The following is a 24284-nucleotide window of genomic DNA, read 5'->3' on the forward strand; positions in this document are numbered from 1 at the left end:
GTTTACACGGCGCAATGAGCGCAGGGAGTGAGCGAGAGAGCGAGAGAGGAGGATGGCAGGGAGGTTGCCGTGGATGGGGGAGGGTTCAGTGAGACCGTGGGGGCGGGAGGAGCCGGTGGAGGAGAGGAGGGGGGGGGGGAGGTGGCGAAGGGCGGGGTGTGTAGAGCGGGAGGGGTCGAGAATAGGCGTGGGGGGGGGGGGGGTTCGACGCTTGGCTGATAATGGCTGGGCAACACTACCCACCGCGTCTCTCAGTCTCAGCGCTTCCGTGGCGTTGGTCGCTCAGCCCGCTCTCGCCCGCCCGCTCGCTCTCCCTCTCTCTGTCTGGATGCCGCTTGCCTCCCATTGCGTTTCGGCCCCGACTGATCGGATCAGGGCCCCGCCGCGCAGAGACGGGGCGCGCCGAGGTAGGATCATGTCCCAGCCGCTGGTGGTGGCGCAGCGGCGGGCGGCGTGCGTCTCGGCGGCCGTGTCGTGCTTCAAGAGCGCCGGGGACGGCTCCGTCACGATTCTGCACGCAGGTAACGCGCAGTGCGAGCGTCCGGGCAGCGTGCGTAACGCGCGCGGTCGAGTTCACGCGATTCGCGCGTTCGCAACAGCAGCAGCAGCAGTAACATCAGCAACAGCAGCAGCCGCAGTTCGCCGCTTAAGTGGCGGTGACGTCGCTAACGGCGCTTGTGCCAGGCTACGTGCGCTCTAAAGCCACTTGAAGTGTCGAACGCTTACTGGCGTCACGGAACGGACCCAGGGTGCCATGGGTAGACTGGCTGAGATGAGTGGCCGATGCACTACCTGTGCCCTCGACTGTGACAACCTGCAGCGTTTTAAACGTCCGCGCTGCGCTCGTTGTTGTGAGCTTCGCTCCTCTGCCCTCCGTTATTGCTGGAGGGCGACTGCCTCCAAATGCCCAGTAGTAGCAGCAGCGTCCTTCACGAGCCTCCTCCTCCACAGAGGCCGATCTTGACACCGCTGGTACCGGTCAACGGCAAGTCCACTCAGCTCCACGTCCTCTAGTGCCGCGTCAGCTCCGTCTCTTCTCGAGAGCGTGTCGCGTCAGTTTATCCACATTAGGCACACGCATACACACAGAGGCAAAACATTCCCCCACAGCCTTACACAGACTGTTGGGAGCAATAGCTGCTATCGTGTACCTATTAGGATATTACACACACACACATATATATACAAGTATACGTATAAACATGTGTACACACGGGGGGACCTCTTACCTGCCGGGAGATGTGTAGAGAGAGCCGTTCGTTGAATGTGTAACTCAAAGTTGGTCTATTAGATAGGGAGGGCGGTGGGTAGCGCGCTCTGCACCGCAACACTCCTGCGAGCCTGAGTTCGATTCCGGGCAACGAGATCGATTATCGGCAAGGGTTAACTTCAGTGGCCGACCGATGTCAGAACTTCTCCCGAGTTCATCACGCCGCTCCCAGCCCCCCCCCCCCCGCCCCCCCGACTATTTGATATCTACTCGCACTGCGCCAGAGTGGTGAAGTATGGATGAAACTCCCCCCCCGACGCGGCGGAGGAGACATTCATCCAGCAGTGGATTGACAAGGAGCCGTGTACCGTGACGACCATTATTACTGCTTGCGGTATCAGATAAGCCGACGAGCGTATCGTCATCACGCTTCAATAACCCGAGGATCTGCTTGGTTGTACAAGTCCCTGATCGTCAAGAGCGCCTTCGTCTTGTGCTCCTATTCGCTAGAGGGAGGGGATCATCGGTCGAGGCGCGTGTTCAAACGTCGAACAAATCCGGCGGTCACCGCATCGCGTCGCCGCTTTCAGATGAAGCTTCTGCGTCCCGTCCGGATCGCCTCTTCCCTTCCGATATTCAGGAAGCCAACTGGGAGATGCGACGCGCTCTTTCAATCTCGACGGAAGAAACTCGTTGCTCGAGAAACGATATTTATGGATTGGTTCGGTAGGTCCTTCCCCCGAACCTCCGATTAGCACGACCGGCGTACGTACGGCGCGAAAGAAGTTCGGCACGCGCGCGTGACGGCAGCGTTACAGGGGACGCGTCGGCGTTTTCACGATGCCACTCCGCATATCGAGTAACCCTATCGTGGGAGGAGGAGGAGTGGGGGGGGGGGTTACGCGTCGATGCCTTGTCTGCCCCCCCCCCCTAACACCCACCACGATCTCCCGGAGAATTCGCGCAACGCGCATGTTGACATGTGGCTGCGAATCGTGATACTGACGAGCCCACACGCATGTCGTTGGCATGTTACCGTAAGCCACACGTTCTTGCTCAAATCGGGCGCGGAGTGAATATCCATCAACGCAACGATGGTTGTACTGTAATCGCCACTTGTTTTCGAAGTGGGAATTTCCCCACTCATGTAACATGCATGCAGCACGCAGCGGGCATGATGTATTGCAGGCTGCGTTGTGCGTAATGCCTCAATGGCAGACTGCGATCGGTAAACGTTAAAACTCTGACAGCCACTCGTACAGATGACATATACCCGTACAGGTGAAATATACTCACACAGGTGACATATTGGTTAGTGGCCTGCTCGTGTCATATCTGTATCTCGCGGAGTCTATGCAAGCTCAAACAGATCGAGTGCTCCTTTAGAAGCTGCTTTTGGTTGTTTCGTTTTGTGTCGTCCTTCCACCGCACCTCCGATTCGCACGGGTTGGCTACGTTCGGTGCGAAAGAAGTTCAACACACAAAGACAAAGATCCCCCGTATAGCCTTAGCAGACTGTTGGGGCAAGTTCTGTTAGCGAGCACCTATGAAGGCCGGCGCGGCACACGAGGGGGTGGGTGGCTTGCACCACGCCCGGCCGCCTTTGTCTCCCCAGTGGCGATGTTTACACACCGCAGCAGGTACTAATTTCGAGGCTGAGTCGACCTAGGGGAGGCCCAGGACAGGTTCAGAAAATCGTCACCTGGTGTTGGCCGTGAGCTGGAATCGAACTTGGGTCTGCGGGTTCGTAGCGCAGCGCACTGACCACTACACTACCGCTCCCCACAATGTTCAACGTACACACACACACCACACACACCACACACACGTACACACACACACCACACACACCACACACACTACACACATACACACACACGTACACACACAGACGTACACACACACGCACACACACTACACGCACTACACACACGCACACACACACACGTACACACACGACACACACGCGCACACTACACACACTACACACACGCACACACACTGCACACACCACACACACACTGCACACACCACACACACACTGCACACACCACACACACACTGCACACACGCACACACACACTACACACACGCACACACACACTACACACCACACGCACACGCACTACACACGCACACACACTTACACGTACAGACACACACTACACACACGCTCACACTACACACACGCACACACACGTACACACACACTACACACGCACACACACGACACACACACTACACACACACATACACACACATACTAGACACACGTACACACACACACTACACACACTACGCACACACACGTACACACACGCCTTCCGACTCCCCTCCACTCAGCCCCACGTCGCTCACGAACCAACTTACAGCGCAACTCTGTAACGATCACTGTGTAGAGAGCAGCAGCAGCAACAGCAGTATCCACGGTTACTCCACTGCTGGATGAATCATCCCTCCCCCCTCCCTCCCCCCACGCCGTTGCCACATCTCGCAGTCTCGCGATGTGAGCTTGATTCGTCTTGCGCCTGAGCTGTCTACAAGCGAGCCGATCCCATCGCTCCATCTCCGTGGCGGACGTTCCCACTCCGGCTCGTTCGATGCAAACGGCAGCCGTGGGGGGGCCGTGCGTTGTCACGAGCGGCAGGTCTAACTTTGTGTGCGTGGCACGTTGTGGACTTCTTTCGCACCGTACGGAGCCGGAGGTGCGGAGCTGGGATGAGGGGGGGGGGGAGGACAACAAACAGAAGGAAAACAACAAAAGCGGTCCTAAAAGAAACGAGTTCTCAATATTCGAGATTTCAAAGTGCGAAATATCTCCCGTGACGTGCTCGTGTCGCGTGCGCGCCTGGACGCTGGGGGGCTTCGCTGCAGACGGACACGATCCGAGACACCGTGGCGGGGTTTGTTAGGGAGAAGCAGCCTCCGTCTCGCCTTATGTTGTGTGTGTGTGTACGTGCGGTGGTGTGTGTACGTGCGGTGGTGTGTGTGTACGTGTCTGGGGAGCGGTAGTGTAGCGGTTAGCGCGCTGCGCTATGAACCTGGCGACCCAGGTTCGATTCCCGCTCACGGCTAACACCAGTGACGATTATCTGAACCGGTCCTGGGCCTCCCCTAGGTCGACTCAGCCTTAAATGAGTACCTCGTGTACCGTTCCGGCCTTCATAGGTGCTCGCTAACAGCACTTGCCCCTACAGTCTGTTCAGGCTATACGGGGGATCTTTATCTTTGTGTACGTGCGGTGGTGTGTGTATGTACGTGTGGTGTGTGTGTACGTGCAGTGGCGTGTGTGTGCGGTGGTGTATGTGTGTGTATGTGCGGTGCTGTGTGTGTGTACGTGTGGTGGGTTGTGTACATGTGGTGGTGTGTGTGTGTGTGTACGTGCAGTGGTGTGTGTGTACGTGCGGTGGTGTGTGTGTGTACGTGCAGTGGTGTGTGTGTGTACGTGCGGTGGTGTGTGTGTACGTGCGGTGGTGTATGTGTGTGTACGTGTCGTGGTGTGGGTGTGGTGGTGTGAGTGTGTGTACGTGCAGTGGTGTGTGTGTGTGTACGTGTGGTGGTGTGTGTGTACATGCGGTGGTGTGTGTGTGTAGGTGCGGTGGTGTGTGTGTGTACGTGTGGTGGTGTGTGTGTACGTGCGGTGGTGTGTGTGTGTGTGCAGTAGTGTGTGTGTGTGTACGTGCCGTGGTGTGTGTGTGTGTGTACGTGCGGCGATAGTGTGCAAAAGCAACACGCGTAAACAGTGCTTAGGTTTACCATAAGGACTGTCCTTCGGGAGAGCACTTCGCAGTATAGGCGACGCTAATGCGGGATGACGATGTCGAGACGTGCCTTGCACTCTCGTGCTCGTGCCTTACGCCGAGCATCTCCACTCCGAGGCATCCTTGTTTAGCGTTCCAAAAAAATGTCGAGTGAGGAAATGCTACCCCTGCATACACGTAGCACGTGCGTGGATAATTGTCTTCTATATCAAAATGTGTAGATGTCATCAGTCCATCAATCGAGTCTTTTTTTCAATAGCACTATTTCGTGCAAATGATGCCATTCAAAGATATTTTTAATAAGCATTTTAAAGGACCAAATCGCAAGAAGAATAAACTCATTTTCCATACAAAACTAAATCGCATTATAATAAATTGCTGTCGAAGGCCTATTAAAAAACAAATGAACACTATAAAATAATCTTCAGTAAAAGCACGTTTTAAAAAAGGCGAGTATTTAGATGCAACTTAAAATTTGCTTAACGATTGCGAAGCCTTCGGATCCCCGTGGCAGGCTGCTGCACAGGCGATGAGAGGTCACGCTCACTCAAGGCCGCCTTCATCGTGACTTTGAGTCGTGGCCCTCGGGACGACTCGGACACCGGGACCAGCGCGGGAAGGTGGAGTGAGCGAGAAGGAGAGAATGGAGGGGAGGAGGAGGAGGCAGGGGAGGGGGGAGATCACAGACGAAGCGAAGCCGAGTCAATGTGCAGCTGTCACCTCCTCCACACCGCCGCGGTGCAAAGTTGAATTATCATAAACGCGAGCGAGCGAGATAAATAAAAACAACAACAACAACAGCAGAGCGATGCATATCCAGAATGAACGATGACTTCATCACAAACACTTAGTCCACAGGTGCACATGTGCTCTGAGTCTTCACGTGTGCGTGCGTATGGATACATGGAGCGCATATCTGTGCGCGTGTGTGTGTGCGTGTGTGTGTGCGTGTGTGTGTGCGTGTGTGTGTGCCAATCATCTCGTTCAGTCAACCTATGCCACCTGGGTCTGTCCCGCGACCTCCTGTAGCAGCAAACCTTTAAAACTTCACGCGAATGCGTTTGGAGTGTGTGTATGTATGTATATGTATAATAGTGCGTATTCGTATTTAGACTGTGTGTATGTATATACGTATGAGAGTGTGTATATGTATAGACACAGTAGGGGGCAGAGGCGGTGCATCTGCCGGTCATCGCAGTCAACCCACGGCACCTGGGTCTGTCCCGTGACCACCTTGCCAGCGAGCCTTCGACACTTCACGTGGCCTCAAAATGCACCTAGCCTGGCACAAACGCCGTTGTGACGTCCCCGCCACGGAATAATTTCGCCGAACGACGGAACGCGCTCACGTTTTAATTCGTTTTATTTTACGCAAACAAAAAAAAATCGATCTGCGTGTAACGAGAATGTAGCAGCAGCAGCAGTAGCAGCAGCTGTTTTTTGTTAAAAACAGCGGACTTTTAAAAGTTTACAACCATTTTAAAGCGCACGTGCGTTTCGTCCGGTGTTACCGACTGTATTTGCCCCGTGGATGTGCATCGCGTAGCACGGCGCTTTTTGACGCGACGATCAACTCCGTAGACTTTGCGTTCGACAAAGTCGCATCGCTATTTACGCATATTGGGGACGAAGCTACGATTCAGATGTATCGATTATTATTATTATTATCATTGCATCCGCCTCCAATGCCATCGCCGCTAGGTTCGATTACACGCGCACAATTTTGTTGTTCAAATGACAATCGCGATTGTCGCGAGAGATTGATGGCATTTCCAGTGATGTTCTAGAAGGATTTGAAAAAAGCTGAAATTTTGGCACAAATATATTTACGTGCAAAAAGTTGCTTTAACTGCACTAATTTCTCCTCCATCCCACCCACTACCCTCCCCTATCCCTCGTAAACAAAACTCGTCGCTAAGTCGGATTGGTTTCACTTCGAGGGCAGCAGGAGCACCACTAAAAGTCAACAGCGATGTAAGTCTCGGCGGATCGAATCACTCGCCTCCCGCGGAGTGTGACGGTGAAGCCGACAGAAAGCGTCCAAAGCCCGTTTACCATCCACAATAGTGTTTTTTGGGTTGCCAGTTACATAATATAATTTACGTGTGTACACACGATTGATTTCGACTGCAGGGTGTTTACGGACGACATCCAGCAGTGGATTAATAATGGCTGATGCTGATGACGACGACGGTCGGATTAAACTAAGGGGATGTGGACGTTTAGCAGAGTCGAGTGCAGGCTTGAATTCACATCGGTCAATTTGAATCGATTTTGATCGTGGGGCCATTGTTACTGCCTGTCCCTTCAACGGCCCTCCCTTGTCTCTTCAATCTACTGGACATCCGGTTTTAAACATTAAAAAGAGCTTCATAGCTCATCGGATTCCTCGACGAAAAATAAATATTCTGATTCTGTTCCGTAACCCGTCTTGTTTTGCTCGCCACGTTCGTGCAGGAGGGCCCGCGTGTACGCGTGCACAACGGACGCGAACGCTCATGAATTTGTCGAGCTGAGATGTGTGTGGAGGGGGGGAGCTTGCTGCTTATCCACTGGGTCACGAGTTACAACGAGTCGAGCGGTGGTGCAGTGCTTAGCGCGGCACTGCCGCTGTAAACCCACGTGGTCCCGAGTTCGATTACGGGACACAACGACGAATATCAGTGGCGCGCGTTATCCGAAGCGGTTCCTAACCCCCCCCCCCCTCCCCAAGAACCTGAACTTTAAAAAAAACGCACTGACCAAAGTGGTGAAGTATGGTCAATCAACCCCCCACCTCCATGACCGACACGATGTATGGAGGCTTCGTCCAGCAATTGTTTGGCAAGGGGGATGAAAAGGGGCAGTTAAAGATATCCGCAACCTCCGATTAGCGCGGTTGAGTACGTAAAGTTGGAAATAAGTTCAACGTACATACACGTGCTGTATGCAGCCGACACTCATGTTGCATAGTGTGTCAACACCAGTTGCCATATACCAGTAAACGCCAGTGTATTCAGATGCAGGTAAGGGCACGTTCAATTTGTCGAGTTTTTTTTTCTTATAAATTACTGAAAGATGTATTTATATATGTGTATATGTTATGCTATGACTCATAGCACGTGCTGTGTGTTTTTTTTCGACGTGTGCTTTCTCCGGTAGAGTCTCCGTTCCTTCAGCAATACGGTATAAGGACATCTGTTGAAAAAAAGCGTCACAGCTTATCGGATTGATCCAGAATAAATAAAACAAATTCTGATTCTGAAAAGTGTCCGTATATATATGTGTGTATGTACTTTTTGACGGCCAACACCAGTGACGATTTTCTGAACCGGTCCTGGGCCTCCCCTAGTTCGACTCAGCCTCAAATGAGTTCCTGGGGCAATGTGTAAACATCGCCGGTGGAGAGACAAAGGCGGTCGGGCGTGGTGCTGGCCTTCCCACCCCTCTCGTGTACCGTTCCGGCCTTCAATAGGTGCTCGCTAACAGCACTTGCCCCAACAGTCTGCTCAGGCTATACGGGGCACCTTTGTCTTTGTGTACTTATATATATACGTGAAGCGGCCGATGTGCGTAATGCGTCGAGAAGAGTGTCGCTAAACCGGGTCGATGTGGGGCACGAGATGCTATCGTGACGACGGTCTCCGCCGACACACGGCGAGTCGTGGACACGCGCCGTCGCCAACTTAACTTCGCAGCAATCACCCGTGATTATATATATACAGTATATATACAGTATATATATACAGTATATACAGTATATATATAGACTGCAGCTGTACGTCACGGCGCATGCTTTATACGTCCACGAGGACAGCGTTCGCACGAGTCGAAACGTTTGGCAGCGGAACGTAAGAGAGAGAGAGAGAAAAAAAACATGAAAAATATTACATAGAAAACATGGGGAACATAGACATAGAGTAGGGAGAGAGGGGTTCGAGAGAGAGGGGGGGTAGAGAGAGGGGGGGTAGAGAGAGAGGGTAGAGTGGGTATAGAGAGGGGGTAGAGATAGGGGTAGAGAGAGGGGGGTAGAGAGAGGGGGGTAGAGAGAGGGGGTAGAGAGAGAGGGTAGAGAGAGAGGGTAGAGAGAGGGGGTATAGAGAGGGGGTAGAGATAGGGGGTAGAGAGAGGGGGTAGAGAGAGAGAGGGGGTAGAGAGAGGGGGTAGAGAGAGAGGGGGGGTAGAGAGAGAGGGGGTAGAGAGAGGGGGGGGGTAGAGAGAGAGGGGGTAGAGAGAGGGGGGGTAGAGAGAGGGGGTAGAGAGAGAGGGGGGTATAGAGAGGGGGGAGAGAGAGGGGGGGTAGAGAGAGGGGGTAGAGAGAGAGGGGGGTAGAGAGAGGGGGGTAGAGAGAGGGGGTAGAGAGAGGGGGTAGAGAGAGGGGGTAGAGAGAGGGGGTAGAGAGAGAGAGGGGGGGTAGAGAGAAAGGGTAGAGAGAGAGGGGGGTAAGAAGGAGGAGTGCAGAGCGTGAAATCTTTCGTGAAATCTTTCATTTAAAAGGGGGGGGGCACATAAAGCAAAGCATTAAAAAAAACACAAAAAACGAAATGATGAACGAAGCAAAGTGCCGACTACACACCGAGCATCTTCTTGTTTCCTCTGATCGTAAAAAAAGAAGAGAGAGAGAGGAGTGAAGTAGCGACGATTATCTGAGCCGGTTCCGGGCCTCCGCTAGGTCGACTCGGCCTCAAGTGAGTAGCTGGTGCGGTGTGTTAAACTTCGCCACGAGGGAGACAAAGGCGGCCGGGCGTGGCTCTGGCCCACTCACCGCTTCGTGTGCCGTTCAGGCACCCCCCTTGGTAGGTGCGCGTTAACATCACTCGCCCCAACAGTCTGTTCAGGCTATCGATGATTCGTTTACGATTCAGTGCACGTTACGCTCCCAATGTTACTTTCGGGACTGGCAGGCCCTTCTACTACGCGTTGCACAGAACCGATCGTCCGATGTCAGATTACTTAGATAATTGTTTTTCCCCGAATCGCTATCTACTATAGATGCGACTGCTCCTGGCTTGGTAGTCGAGACAATTGGCGTAAGGCTAGAATGCAAGGAACGCCCGTCCCTTAATAATCCTATTTACTATTGTGCATCTTATATTCCTATCACTTTATGCACAAGTATCTCAGCAAAATAAAAATAATAATCGATGTGTCGATATGCAAAAAACAAAAGCAATTGATTGATTAAAAAAACACATAATTGCAAGATATATATTTATAATAATTGTAGTACAAACTTAACGCACTCGTCAACACACACGCATGTGATATTACACATGAAGAAGGTCCATTGTCCGAAACGTTGCGGGTTTTTATATATTTAAGACTCCAGTGGTGTTGACGAGTGTATTGAGATCGTTGTGAAGTACGCTTGGACGCCACTGTTAACGCCAACTCTTATTTCGTAAATTTGTTTAAGCACAATATTAGCGAGGGGTTTCTAACGTTGATAAATGCTTTGGCAAAGCTCATAACATTGATAAATAGACGCGCGCTGGGGCCAGTCCTATTGCATACATATTTTGTCTATACACACTTTTATATATATGGGAGAGAGAGAAAAAAAACGGATGCACGTAAACTACGAATCTTACGTTTTCCACACCGAATGTTTTGTTACGACCGCGTGATTCTTAAAGTTGCTGTACGTGTGTATGTTGAATTTCTGTCGCACAGGTCGTAGCCAACCGTGCTAATTGGAGGACCACGAACCAAACGTAATTCTAAAGAAATGAGTTTTCAATCGAGATAATTTTAAAAAGTGCACGGCTCCCTGCGACTTCCTAATATCGGAAGAGAGAGCGTTCCAGACGGCCCGTTTGTGTTGTGATCGATCTTCAGCTGCAGAGGAAGTCATCCGCACGTCCGATTAGCACGCTTGGCTACGTACGGCGCTAATGAAGTTCAACATACAGCATGCATACATATATACAAGTATTCCCTCTTTGATTTGAAGCTTTCGCGACTGCAGGAGTCCATACTCTATGGTTCTTTCGGTTAAAGTCACGGAGGTAGAAAAAAAAAAGTAAAAAAATAAATATCACGACGTTTCGATCGCAACACAAGCGGTCGTCCTCAGGCGGAAAAAAAATATGTATTTTTCTCCCTACGTGACTTTACAGAAATAACTAAAGAGTAAGTATTCCCTTGTAAGCATTTAAGACTATTTTTGCATTTACTTGGTACCTGAATTATCCGTTTGGACCTTGCATATGATTTATTTATTTATATATATATATATATATAAATACAGGGAGGTTCATTTATAGATACCCCATTAAAATAACACCGACACGTGACACACATATATAGAAACTTGCATTTGCTTTCGTAACTTCTCTCTGCACGTCTCGTTGTGTGGCGTTACATCGTTGAACACTTTGCTCCGTAGCACGCGGAGGCCACGTGGGATCTCGGGACGTCCAGTCGCCAGTTGAGAGCGCTGGGTGGGACATCGGTGGGGGGGTCTCTGTACATGGATCACGCTGCGTAGCGAAACGTCGCTTGACGATCGTTCACGAATCGGTAGAGACAAACGCACGCGTTGTGTCGCATTCACATCGCTTGGCCGTACACGTGTGCGGTCATTGTCACATTGAATGTCTCTCGAGCGAGTGCATTTAAAATAATAATAATAGTTCAATTTGTAACGCGCGCAAATTTGCAGACGTAGTGGCCGCAACTCAGAGGCGCGGAGCCAAGCTCAGAGTCGCTCGAAAGCACGTGGTTGTAGAGGTGAGTTTTTAAGTGTCTCTTGAAGGAGGCGATTGAGGTGATGCAGCGTGTTACGAAAAGTGCACTGGGCGACACATTTAGAGATGCGATCCTCGATCCTCGCTTGATCGGGGTCTCTTCGTGACGTTCGTCGAGGACGTTTCACAGAAGTTGAGGTGTTCACATGTTCTGTGAACACCGCCACCTCCCACCGTCTGTGATTGAGCGTGCATGCGTTTCTCTGCGTCTGCCTATCTCCATCCCTGATATCACCACCAACCACCACCATCAACCGCCTTCCCCTGCACTTCTCTGTTCTTTCTGTAATTTACGGAGCGAGCGTCAGATGTTAACTACCTCGCCTGGTGTACAGCAGGTCGTGGGTTCGATCCCAACCCTGACGACGCCTGCTGTGTATTTAGAGTCTGCGTGTCGCTCTCTCATCATTATCACGGTGGCGAGATGTTAACTACCTCGCCTGGTATACAGGAGGTCGTGGGTTCGACCCTGACTCCTGCTGTATATTTGGAGTTTGCGTGTCTCTCTCTCATCATCAACACGGGGGCGAGATGTTAACTACCTCGCCTGGTATACAGGAGGTCGTGGGTTCTACCCTGACGAATCGCTGTATATTTGGAGTTTGCGTGTCTCTCTCTCATCATCAACACGGGGGCGAGATGATAACTACCTCGCCTGGTATACAGGAGGTCGTGGGTTCTACCCTGACGTCTGCTGTATATTTGAAGTTTGCGTGTCTCTCTCCCCATGGTCGCGTGGATTTTTTTCCGGGTCCTTCGGTTTTTGTTCCCCTCCACATTTAAAAAACACGTGCGTTGAGAGTATTTGACTGCCAGACATTTTCACGTGATAAGCCACATCGTTGAGCTATCATTTGCAGTGTCCAGGTCGCTTCTAAAAAATAATAACTAAAAGTTAAGTTTAATATTTTTCAAATTCCATCACATGTTGAGTGAGAAATGCAAGAGCGTGGTTAGATACCACTGGGGTATCTACAAATGGATCGTACTCTATAGCGTCCAAGCAAATATAAGCCGACAACTCCGTTCTGTGTCTCCACATACACATACGCGTACAAATACAATCTCGTTCTAAGTCCATCAGCCTCTTGGGGCTTTCTGGACCGACATTATATAGCAGCGGAATTATTATTTTTTTGTAATCGCGCAAACTCTGGTGGAACCATTTAAAGCTTTCGTGACTGCAGGGATTCATCTTCTAGGTTCTGTCGGTAGAGTCACGTAGAAGGGAAATAATAAAATAATACAATTTAAAACATAACAAAATAATTCTCACGACGTTTCGGCCACAACGCAAGCAGCCGTCCTCAGGCGAAGAACAGGTCTGTCGAGACGACAGAGTCTGAATTATTTTATTATTTGTATTTTTATTATTTTATTATTTCCATTCTACGTGACTTTACTGAAAGAACCAAGAAGATCTGGTGGAACGGTTTCAACACTGCCGCGTCTCATCAGCTGCACGAAGCCGGCTCGTGTCAACAACCAACGTTACGGATGCTATTGGCAAGATTGCTCCGCTATAAAATACGATTAGATTTGAAGGGGGTTCCTTTTTTGTTGTTCTCACGTGCTACATTGCACAACAGAATTCCACCAAAGCTAATTGCCCCGGCTTTGCTTTAATCGAGAAAGCGATCTTAGACGTCACCTCTCGAACTGCTGCCGCTGCTGCTGCTACTGCTGCTGTTGCTGATGATGATGATTCGTGCGTTTAGGGGTTCCATGTGGTAATGTGCATAATGCTCACAGTGGATGGAGTGCGCCGGTGTGGGGTTTGTGTGTGTTTTTTTTGAAGGATTGTAATTGGTCTCATACTTTTTATTTCGCGGGGTTCGCTGATCTTTAACTCATATTACCCGTTGCAATTTACCGCTCAATTAAGGGAACATTAAAGGCTAAGTGTAGGTTTATGAAAACAAATAGCACGTGATACCACCATACTTTTCCGCGAAAAACGCGGCGTGCTGACGTATTACACGTTATATAAGCTACGCATTTAATACCCTTCATTTTACAAGCCATGCGTGCATGTATGTTGAACTTCTTTCGCACCGTACGTAGCCCACCACGCTAATCGCAGTTGCGGGGGGGAGGGGAATGGCAACACACGAGACACAAAACGCTGTTCTAAAGAAATTAGTTTTTACATCCAGGCACAAGCCTACTATGTACAAGACAAAGACAACCCCCTTCCTCCTCCTACCCTGGAGCCGTATAGGTTGTTGGGGTTAGTGCTATTGCCAAGACAAAGGTCCCCCATATAGCCTGAGTAGACAGCTGGGGCAAGGGCTCTTAGCGAGCACCTATAAAGGCCGGCACGGCACACGAGGGGGTGGGTGGCCAACACCACGCCCGGCCGCCTTTGTCTCCCTAGCGGCGATGTTTACACATCGCACCAGGTACTCATTTGAGGCTGAGTCGACCTAGGGGAGGCCCAATACCAGTTCAGATAATCGTCACTGGTTGTTGGCCGTGAGCGGGAATGGAACCCGGGTCGCCAGGTTCGTAGCGCAGCGTGCTAACCGCTACATTACCGCTCCCCCACCTCTCCATCCATACCATATACATATATACACACACATTCTTAACCTCTCTAATTACACTTTATAAATAAAACAATTTCAGCTGCCGGGAAAATAAAAAAAAAACCTTCATAATTACATTATCCGACCGACTGAGCTTTGTTTGTTAAATGTAATACTAAACTGTTTGAGTCCAATGCATAAATCAATACACACTGCTATTTATTGTACAATACGTTGAACATTCAAAACGCAACGCGCCGTATTGGTTTATTAAAATAATAATGATGGTTATCATTATTATCACGCGTGTCCCTTTGTGAAAACACTGCACAAACGCCTCTCCTCCATACGCCTTTCACCGTAGGATGGTGAGATTCTCATCCTTCTCCACGTTGGTCAAGCGTGGCCTGGCGATTCATCGATGGATCGGTAGACTTTATTTTTTTTACAACAGTCTCTCATTTTCTCAAAGGTCGCGAGACCTGAGTTCACAAGAGGCAACCGACGCAACGCAATGACAGCCTCCCCCCCCTCCCCCCCCGCGACTCTCCCGTCAGAGAGTGGCAGCTGCGAGATTTTGACCCGCGCGCTTCTCTGCGAATGGACTTTGAACGGTTCCCCTGTTCGCGATCGCGACGGCGTTGCGCCTCCACGCCTGTTTCGTGCGTCACTCTATATTGAACTTCTTTCGCGTAGCCATTCGGGATAATCGGAGGTGCGGGGGGTGGTGGGTGGGGTGGGGTAGGGTGGGGTGGGACGATAAACTAAACGCAAAAAAGCGGTTCGAAAGAAATGTGTTTTTTTCAATCTCGAAGATTTCAAAGTGCGTAGCCCCAGTGGTTTCTCGCCGACCAGCGTGGCGAAGCACGTGGTCGCGCGCGCCATCGACGGCATCGCCTTCCATTCTCCGTCTACTGCTGCTGCTGCTGCAAAGTCTGTCCGCCGACCTGTGCAAGACAGGGCACGCGCGGCATACCCCAATCAGATGGTGCGCGCGCGCGTGTGTGTATGTGTGTGTGTATGTGTGTGGGGAGCGGTGGTGTAGTGGTTAGCGCGCTGCACTACGAACCTGGCGACCCGGGTTCGATTCCCGCTCACGGCAAACACCAGTGACGATTATCTGAACCGGTCCTGGGCCTCCCCTAGGTCGACTCAGCCTCAAATGAGTACCTGGTGCGGTGTGTAAACATCGCCGCTAGGGAGACAAAGGCGGTCGGGCGTGGTGCTGGCCACCCACCCCCTCGTGTACCGTTCCGGCCTTCATAGGTGCTCGCTAACAGCACTTGCCCCTACAGTCTGTTAAGGCTATACGGGGGTTCTTTGTCTTTTATCTTTGTGTGTATATATTTCATCGATGAGACTAGATATACGCACGTGCAGTCACACGTGGGCCAGATACGATGGTCGTGTAAAGGTCGTGATAGTGGGTGGCTCTAAGAACGGTGGCTGAAGCGGTCAGCGCACCGGGCTACGAGATACGAGATTTCGATCGCGGGCCCAAACGGCCAGCACCAGTGGCGAGTTCGAACGTATATCTGGACCTTGGGGGAGGAAGCCCTTCCATCCAGCAATGGATTGACAAAAAGGAGCTGTACAATCAAAGTGTTCTTATTTCTGACCGAAGCGTACCGTCATCGATTCTCTATCCACTTGCCTTCGGGTGAATCCGATTCCCGATCTGAGCGGGGACGGCTACCATCAGTGGCGAATTGCACGCGATTATCTTGCCCCTGCGTCCGACACCTATCACCAACCACCCCGCACCGACCGGCGTGGTGAAGTATGGTCAAACAACCTCGAGGAAGAAGCCTTCGTCCAGCAGCGAATTGACAAAGGAGGCTATAAATTGACCCCCTTTTCGTTTGTAGCATATATAAGTAAAATAACGATAGTAAACTAAACTTCAATGTACTTTTTGTTTTCTACGCACGTGCGTTCGGCCGAGCTCGCCTGCAGCCAACGAGGCAGTCGACAAACACAGCGGCGGTGTTCCGCAAAAAGACAAAGATCCCCCGTACAGCCTCAACAGACTGTTGGGGCAAGTTGCTGTTAGCGAGCAGCACCTATGAAGGCCGGCACGGCACACGAGGGGGTGGGTGGCCAACACCACTTCCCGGCCGCCTTTGTCTCCCCAGTGGTGATGTTTAGACACCACACCGGGTGCTCGTTTGAGACTGGGTCGACGTAGGGGAGGCCCCGTGACCGGTTCACAAAATCGTCACCGGGTGTTGGCCGCGAGCAGGAATCGAACGTGGGTTTGCCGGGTTTCGCGGCGCTGCGTAGTTCGCGAACCGCTAAAGTGGCCAACATTTCGTGGCGAGTAATATATCTGCACGCGGGGAAGGAAGCCTTCATCCAGCAGCGCACACGCCGTGGCACATACTTGTTCCACCACGTCAGCGTAATAACAGCGCACGTGCTGATATTTTCCGCACACGCCACCACCACCAACAACAACAACAACCACCACCACCCGGCACCCCATCCACGTCAAAAAAAATGAGTGACCACATTTATTTTTTGTTTTGCAACACACAGCGCGTGTATGCGGCTTCGTGTTTGCCACGAATTTATTTCAACATTTCGGGCCATTCTCAATGCCAGTAATCATCCACCGATTCGTATACTGTATTACGGGTTTTCAACCCCGTTGGGGGTTTGTTTAATCATACTTAACCATGCTGCATCATTCCTCTGTAAGTGAACATTGTATGTTGTTGCTGTTGTTCTGTGTTAACGCACCACGGATCTCCCTCGCGAACTTTCTAGCTGGGTGACAAATCAACGTGGAGCTCTTCGAATCGAATCGGTCAATTCGGGTGGGGTTGGAAGTGCGGTGACGTTGACAAGCACACGTCCACGTATCACTCGCCACCGATGTGAAAAGCTGTGTCCGGGATTCGAGCCCGGGGTCTTGCCGAGTTTAGGAGCGCAGGGCGCTAAACCACAACGCCACCTCGCTCCACTCGGAGCGAACCTTAACGCGTAAAATGCAAACGACTCAACTGACTCCGCTGTTTCGTTTTGCGTTTGCGGCAGAACCAGTAAGTCCGGACTATGTCTGTCTGTGTGTGTACACGGAGGAGCGACGCTCACAACAACGAGCGGAGCGCCGGGCGGATAAAACACAGCAAGTTGGCATAGTAGGGGAACACAGGTGGTGCATCGGCCAGTCGTCTCAGTCAGTCGACCCGTGGCACCTGCTGGGTCTTTCAAGGTGCACATAGCCTGGCACAAGCGCCGTGGTGACGTCACCGCCACTTAGTGGCGAATGGCGATTGTTGTTGTTGTGTACACGAGGGGTGGATGCTGGTCACCCACCCCCTCGTGTACTGCTTCGGCCTTCATAGGTGCTCGTTAACAGCACTTGCCCCAACAGTCTGTTAGGCTATACGGGGGTCTTGTTTGTGTGTGTGTGGGGAGCGGTAGTGTTGTGGTTAGCGCGCTGCACTAGGAACCTGGCCACCCGAGTTCGATTCCAACACCAGTGACGTATATCTGAACTGGTGCGATGTGTAAACATCTAGGAAGACAAAGGCGGTCGAGCGTGGTGCTGGCCACCCACCCCCTCGTGTGCCGTGCCAGCCTTCGTAGGTGCTCGCTAACAGCACTTGCCCCAACAGTCTGTTAAGGCTACACGGGGGGTTTTTGTATTTGTATATCTGTGTGTATGTAACCCGGCGACCTGAGTTCGATTCTCGCTCACGGCCAACACCAGTGACGTACATCTGAATCGGTTCTGGGCCTCCCGTAGGTCGGCTCAGCCTCAAATCAATACCTGGTGCAGTGTATAAAAACATTGCCACTTAGGGAGACAAAGGCGGTCGGGCGTGGTGCTGTCCACCCACTCACTCGTGTGCCCGTGCCCGCCTTCGTAGGTGCTACTCGCTAACAGCACTTGCACCTTAGGCGCACACGGGAGCACAGACGGGTCCAATGTGTGTGTGCGTAAGTGGGGAGCGGTGGCGCAGTGATTAGCGAGCACACTGCACGATGAATTTCCGTCTCGCTTTAGTTCGATTCGACCGCGGCTAAACTTACACAAAAACAATTATATTCTCAGTTGCTGAGCACGGGCACGAATGCCCAAAAGGACGCCGAGCGGCCAGCAACAGACAGCACCATTAACAAAGTTGTACTAGATGAGAACTCGTACGTTAACCGCTGCACGTGTCTATGCCGTGTATCTGAACACAGCAGACGCATGGACGAGATCACGCGCGGGTTAATGCAGTTCTTGATTCCTTGCAAAAGGTATCTAATTGGCGTTTGAACATCTTAGCACCAGTTTTATTGCCAGAAAGGTTAAAACGTTTTTTTTTCATAAACTAAAGCGATATATCCACGACTAAATCGGTTTACCTAGGAGGGGAATTTTTGTTGTTTTCTACACGTGCCAATTTTACTGCCTTGCTAGTTGATGAGAGGCAGCGTTATTACTGGACACACATATATACACACACACATATATATATAACGCCGTAAGTAAAGTTTGTGACTTACGCGCGTGTCGGTGTTGATCAATAAAACCACGACAAAATCAACAACAACAACACACGACACGCAAACAACCACCGCCATTGGCCACGTGACTGATCATGGAACTTGCCTCCAGGTCACGTGGCTTGGGCACCTCGGTGCCACGTGGTCTTGCGACAGCGCCCGGGTGTCGTGGGTCAGCTTGGCCGAGTGACAAAGCTGCCTTGTGCATCAACCTGCGCTCCCCACCGAGCCACCCCTTTGCGATGCTTTATCTGCCCGGTGCCCCCCCCCCCCCCCCCATTCTCGCTATTGGTGAGCGTTGCTTTTCTCCCAATGTTGTCTCGTACGCACGTTGAAACTTCTTTCGCACCGTGCGTGGACAACCGTGCTAATCGGAGGTGCTGGGGGAGGGGTGAGGGGGGGGGAAGGACAACAAACTAAACACAACAAAAGCAATTCTAAAGAAGTTCGCTTTCAATTTAGATTTACAAGTGTACAGCTTCAGTGGCTTCCTAACATCGGAAGGAATTCGATTTGAGCGTTCCAGACGGCTGCAGAAGCGTTTTTGAAAGTGCGCCATGCAGTGACCGTCTTCGTTGTTGATAATTGTTTTTTTACCCTTTTATCTGGCAACAAAACTGACACCTTTTTTTGTTGGCAGATAAAAGGGTAAAAAAAAACTATTATCATATTTTGCTACTGGCAAATGAGGTTCCAATGGCGTCTTCGTTGTTGTTGTAAGAGTAATAATTTACTTGGTTATCCAAGAGAGCCACACTGAGTCGTACACGAATCTTTTTCAGGAGGTTCCTGATGCTGCACTGGGTTTTCATTTTCAACAAGTTTGCAGCCAACTAATGACGAGTTGTGTTTATATCATTATACACATGTGTGAGGGAAACCAGAGCACCCGCAGAAAACCGACGCCTTGCACGAGGAGGCAAGGCTCTATCCCCGCAGAGATGGACACAGACGGCAACTCGTCCACTTCCCAGTCGTGCCCCTTTTTTTAAAATCCTTTATATAAAGTTCACTTGCTTGCTTGCTTGCGCGCTTACGACCGTGCAAATCTTTCGGTCGTTTTTAAACCCACTTCCCGTGATCCAATTGAGCTGACATTTTGCACACAGACTCGTTGTGCGAGACAATTAATGTTCGTGAAAAAAAAAATTCCAAAATTTTACACTGTTTAGGGAAAACAAATTAAATATTTAATTACCAATTGTTTAATACTGCAGACAATCATCTGACCCATAGGTGGCAGCCATCTCAAGCCAGAGGACGAGAGGACTCTAGCCGCCACGCATATAAAGGATTTAGAGTGAAAAACTTTGTTTTTACGGGTTATACTTATTTAATCCTTTATATTAAGTTCACTTGCTTGCTTGCTTGCGCGCTTACGACCGTGCACATCTTTCGGTCGTTTTTTAACCCACTTCCCGTGATCCAATCGAGCTGACATTTTGCACACAGACTCGTTGTGCATGACAATTTTATTTCGTGATAAAAAAATTCCTAAATTTTCCACTTTTTAGGAATTTTTTTTCATATTTAATTTAAAATACCAATGTGATAAAAGTAAAACTGTTACTCAAGAAAAACAAAAATGAATAATAAAATAAAACCGATGCCACGCATATAAAGGATTTATAATGAAAAACTTTGTTTTTACGGGTTAATTTTTTACACCGTTGGAACCTCATTTGCCAGTAAAAAATATGATAATAGTTTTTTAACCCCTCTATCTGGCAACAAAACTGACACCTTTTTTTACAAGGAGTCATGTTTGCATAGACCACAATACCTGCAGTCATAATGCAAACAAAAACATAACTCTGATCATGTATGCACTGTCCTTGAAGTTGATTGGTCCACACCCGAGACAGCTTTCCTTAGAGCCTAGTCTCACAAGGTGTTGTACCAGATGACGCCAAAAGGCGCACAACTCAAAGACAATGCACCATCAGAGTATGAGAGCTCGGGGTAAGTATTTACACCATTGGAACCTCATTTGCAAGAGTTGTATATGGCACATCCTCGACTCCCATGGGGAGGGAGTAGCCTCACAACGTGGCCATGCGTAATGGCGGAGCCAGGATTTCCAGGTAGGATTGGCAACCCCTCCAGCAATGAAAAATGATAGAGGAGTTGTTAGTAAGTAAGGAGTTGTTAGTAAGTAAGGACTTGTCCCTTGCTTTGTATTCGACGCGTGTGCGGCGATGGCACAGCCATCGATCGAGGGTCGAATCTGAACCGCGTCGTGTGATCGGCATCGCGCTCGCTGAAGGTGAATGACTTCAGGGAAGTCGTGTGCTGTATACGCAACTGCGCACAATTCTGTGAGTCACTTATAACTGCTTTGCCGTTACTTATTGCCAATTATGGACTCAGACTATTGTCCTATCATCTCATAGAGTCCCTGGCACGTAATAATATAGCTGCACAGTGGAAGTGAGGGTCGCAAAATGCCGTTTTTATAACTAATAAACCTCAATGATCCGATCGAAAATAGGGATTTCGATCGGATCATTGGGGGGGGGGGGGGGGGGGCACGTGACACCCCTCCCACTGGCTCCGCTAGTGCCCGTGCGTGTGACCCCACAACCCTCTCTGTCGCCTCCACAGCGCTGGATTAGAGGCGACCACGCGCAGCAGCGTAGCCACCACCACCACCACCACCCGGGAATTGATCCTGAGTACGATCAGTGGGAATCTTCCAAGATCCCAAGCTCCGACAGAGCGCTTAAAGGGCACTTGCTTCCTGCTGCTTGACAGCGTCCTTCAACAAGCGCCAGAAGTCATCACACAGCGCACGTGGCATGCTCTTGATGGCGCCGCGGCGGCTATGAGATGTTAACTACCTCGCCTGGTGTGCAGGAGATCGTGGATTAAATCCCGACCCTGACGCCTGCTGCTGTATATTTGGAGTTTGCGTGTCTCTCGCTCTCATCATCATCACGGTGGCTAGGAGATGTTAACTGCCTCGCCTGGTGTGCAGGAGGTCGTGGGTTCGATCCCGACCCTGACGCCTGCTGCTGTATATTTGGAGGTTGCGTGTGTCTCTTACTCTCTCTCATCATCATCACGGTGGCTAGGAGATGTTAACTACCTCGCCTGGTGTGCAGGAGATCGTGGGTTCGATCCCGACTCTGACGCCTGCTGCTGTATATTTGGAGTTTGCGTGTCTCTCTCTCTCATCATCATCATCACGGTGGCTAGGAGATGTTAACTACCTCGCCTGGTATGCAGGACATCGTGGGTTTGACCCTGACCCCTGCTGTATATCTGGCGTTTGCGTGTCTCTCTCCCAACAGTCGCGTGAATTTTTCTTCGGGTCCTCCGGTTTGGCCCTCCACATTTCGAAACGTGCGTTTCGCGTATTCGTCTGCTCGAAATGTCCACGTGATGAGCCACTTCGTTGAACTATCATTCGCGATCGCCAGGTCGCTTCTGAAAAAGAGCCAGACAGCTCAGTGGGCCTTAACTGGTAAAATAAAAACAAAAGTTTCGTAATAGTTTATTAATCGGCAGCGGCGGGGTTGTTATTCTTCTTCTCTGCTTTCTGTGGGCTTTAGCGTCACACTCTTCAACAAAACACCATCAACTGGATTTGGCCAAACGTATCGTCTGAACAGCGTGACCGTTGAAGTGTTGGGAACGGGATATCGTATTTCGATTCAACGAACCTCTGCACGCAATGACTCATTGCCGGTCCGAGGTTTGAAACCAAATCGGTTTTGAGAATATACAGCACCACGTCCACGTCACCTCCCAGTATTTTGGAGACTCGAGGTTACTAATTTAGTTTGACCCATTGTCTGCTTTTACAGCAGTGGGTTGACTAAGGGCTAAAAATCTCCCACGCAGACGCAAATGTTCGTATACCAAACGCCACAGATGAGGGTTGCTGGTTATACTTCACCACTCTGTTTTGGTGCAGGTTGGCGAGCTGGGGGGGTAGCAGGCACAGAATCGGTCCAGATAATCACCACTCGCTACTGGTATCAACCACGGCAGATAATCGTACTCAGGCCGCCAGATGTCTTAGCGGAGTACGCTCATCCCTGAGTCACCGGTCAACCCTTCACTATTTTCGTTTTTTTAATACCACACATAAACTCACAACGTGGTCGCAAGCGTCCTGAACGTCAAGAGCCTTTATCTGTCCCCAATCGGTCAAGATTAGGAATTAATAAACGCGGCATTTGTTGATGCCAAGATAAGTAACACGTGATCATCACCACTGCTGCTGCTGCTTCTCGTACCACCGCAGATATACAGCTGCATGTGGCGTACGATACACAGCCCCAACAAACATTGCAGCTATGGTTATAGCGAGGCTGGGAAGTTAAACGCAAAAGAGGAGGAGGGGGGGGGTGGCGGAATTGGCAGGACTACATTCACAAAATATTCTTCAACGAAACCGCATTGAGACAGGGTTGTTGAAGTATGGTTACAGAAAAAATAAAATAAGCCCCACGGTCCGCACAGCATTAGGGAGGCTCTCGTTCAGCAGTGGATTGGCAAAGGTTCGGTTGTTACTTTTGTGCGCGTTCATTAACGTACGAGACATTAATGTAAGATAAATTAGTCGGGGGGAGGGGTGGGGGAGACACGGGTCAAATGTAAACGCCATGCAAAAACAAACGCGTTTAATACGGGATCCATTAAATAAATAAGACAACCAGCCTACCATTGTTACAACAGCAACAAATGCTAAATGTAAGGCAAACTAAAATATAGTAAAACAAAACAAAACCCCATAACAACACTAGCCACACGACTAAATGCCTGTGACGCAACGCGTAAAACAACCATCGCAAATTCAGACACATTCACGTGCAAACGCCATCGCATTTAAAGCGCACTGCACTCGATGTTTTCTTTCGCTACGCTGAACTGTGCTTCGTGGCGTTGACGGGGTGCACATCAGTTTAACACGTAGGCTTTCGCGACCAATGTTATTCATAATCAACGATTTTTGGGTTTAGATCGCGTTAATTTATAAATGTGTCGTAACCCTCCACCACCCGACACGGCCAATCAGTAAAAATGTGTCACGTTGACAAAGACAAATAGTTCACTGCTTTAGCCCACCGGTGTGTTGAAGCAACAACATTTACAATTTGAGTACGACGTTTCGCTGGTAATTGCAACCAGCATCATCGGGCAATTCGCCAGAATGGTGAGGCTCTCCTGTCTCCCGTTCTTATATAGAGCAGCAGAACGGGAGACACAGGAGAGCCTCACCATTCTGGCGAATTGCCCGATGATGCTGGTTGCAATTACCAGCGAAACGTCGTACTCAAATTGTAAATGTTGTTGCTTCAACACACCGGGGGGTGCACATGCCAATAGCACGTGGATGTGGCAAAGCGGTCGCATTTGTTTGAGAGAATTACACTCTGCAGATGAGACCCCCTCCCAATGTTTGGAACCGAGTTCATAGTTCCCTTCCTTGGTGGCATATCGGTCGATCGATGTGGCAATGCGCTGTATCCATCCTTGAACCTGCGTGCCTTCCCGCTTCACGACGAAATGAAGCGCATCTCCGGTGATTTGGTCTCCGCACAGA

The 24284-nt window shown here is 50.3% G+C and overlaps 1 protein-coding gene across 1 annotated transcript in view; it reads left to right on the forward strand.

Moving 5' to 3' along the window:
* The first annotated feature begins 264 nt into the window (after window positions 1-264).
* LOC133344190 (protein odd-skipped-related 2-like) overlaps window positions 265-24284 on the forward strand; it is a 36167-nt gene continuing 12147 nt past the window's right edge. Inside the window, exon 1 of the mRNA XM_061554218.1 lies at window positions 265-521. Within this exon, the coding sequence (XP_061410202.1) occupies window positions 329-521 (193 nt within the window). The 5' untranslated portion in view covers window positions 265-328. The remainder of the gene's footprint in view (window positions 522-24284) is intronic.

Source organism: Lethenteron reissneri, chromosome 19 (genome assembly GCF_015708825.2).
Source record: "Lethenteron reissneri isolate LAM-NWPU_2019-01 chromosome 19, ASM1570882v1, whole genome shotgun sequence".
NCBI classification, from domain to species: domain Eukaryota; kingdom Metazoa; phylum Chordata; class Hyperoartia; order Petromyzontiformes; family Petromyzontidae; genus Lethenteron; species Lethenteron reissneri.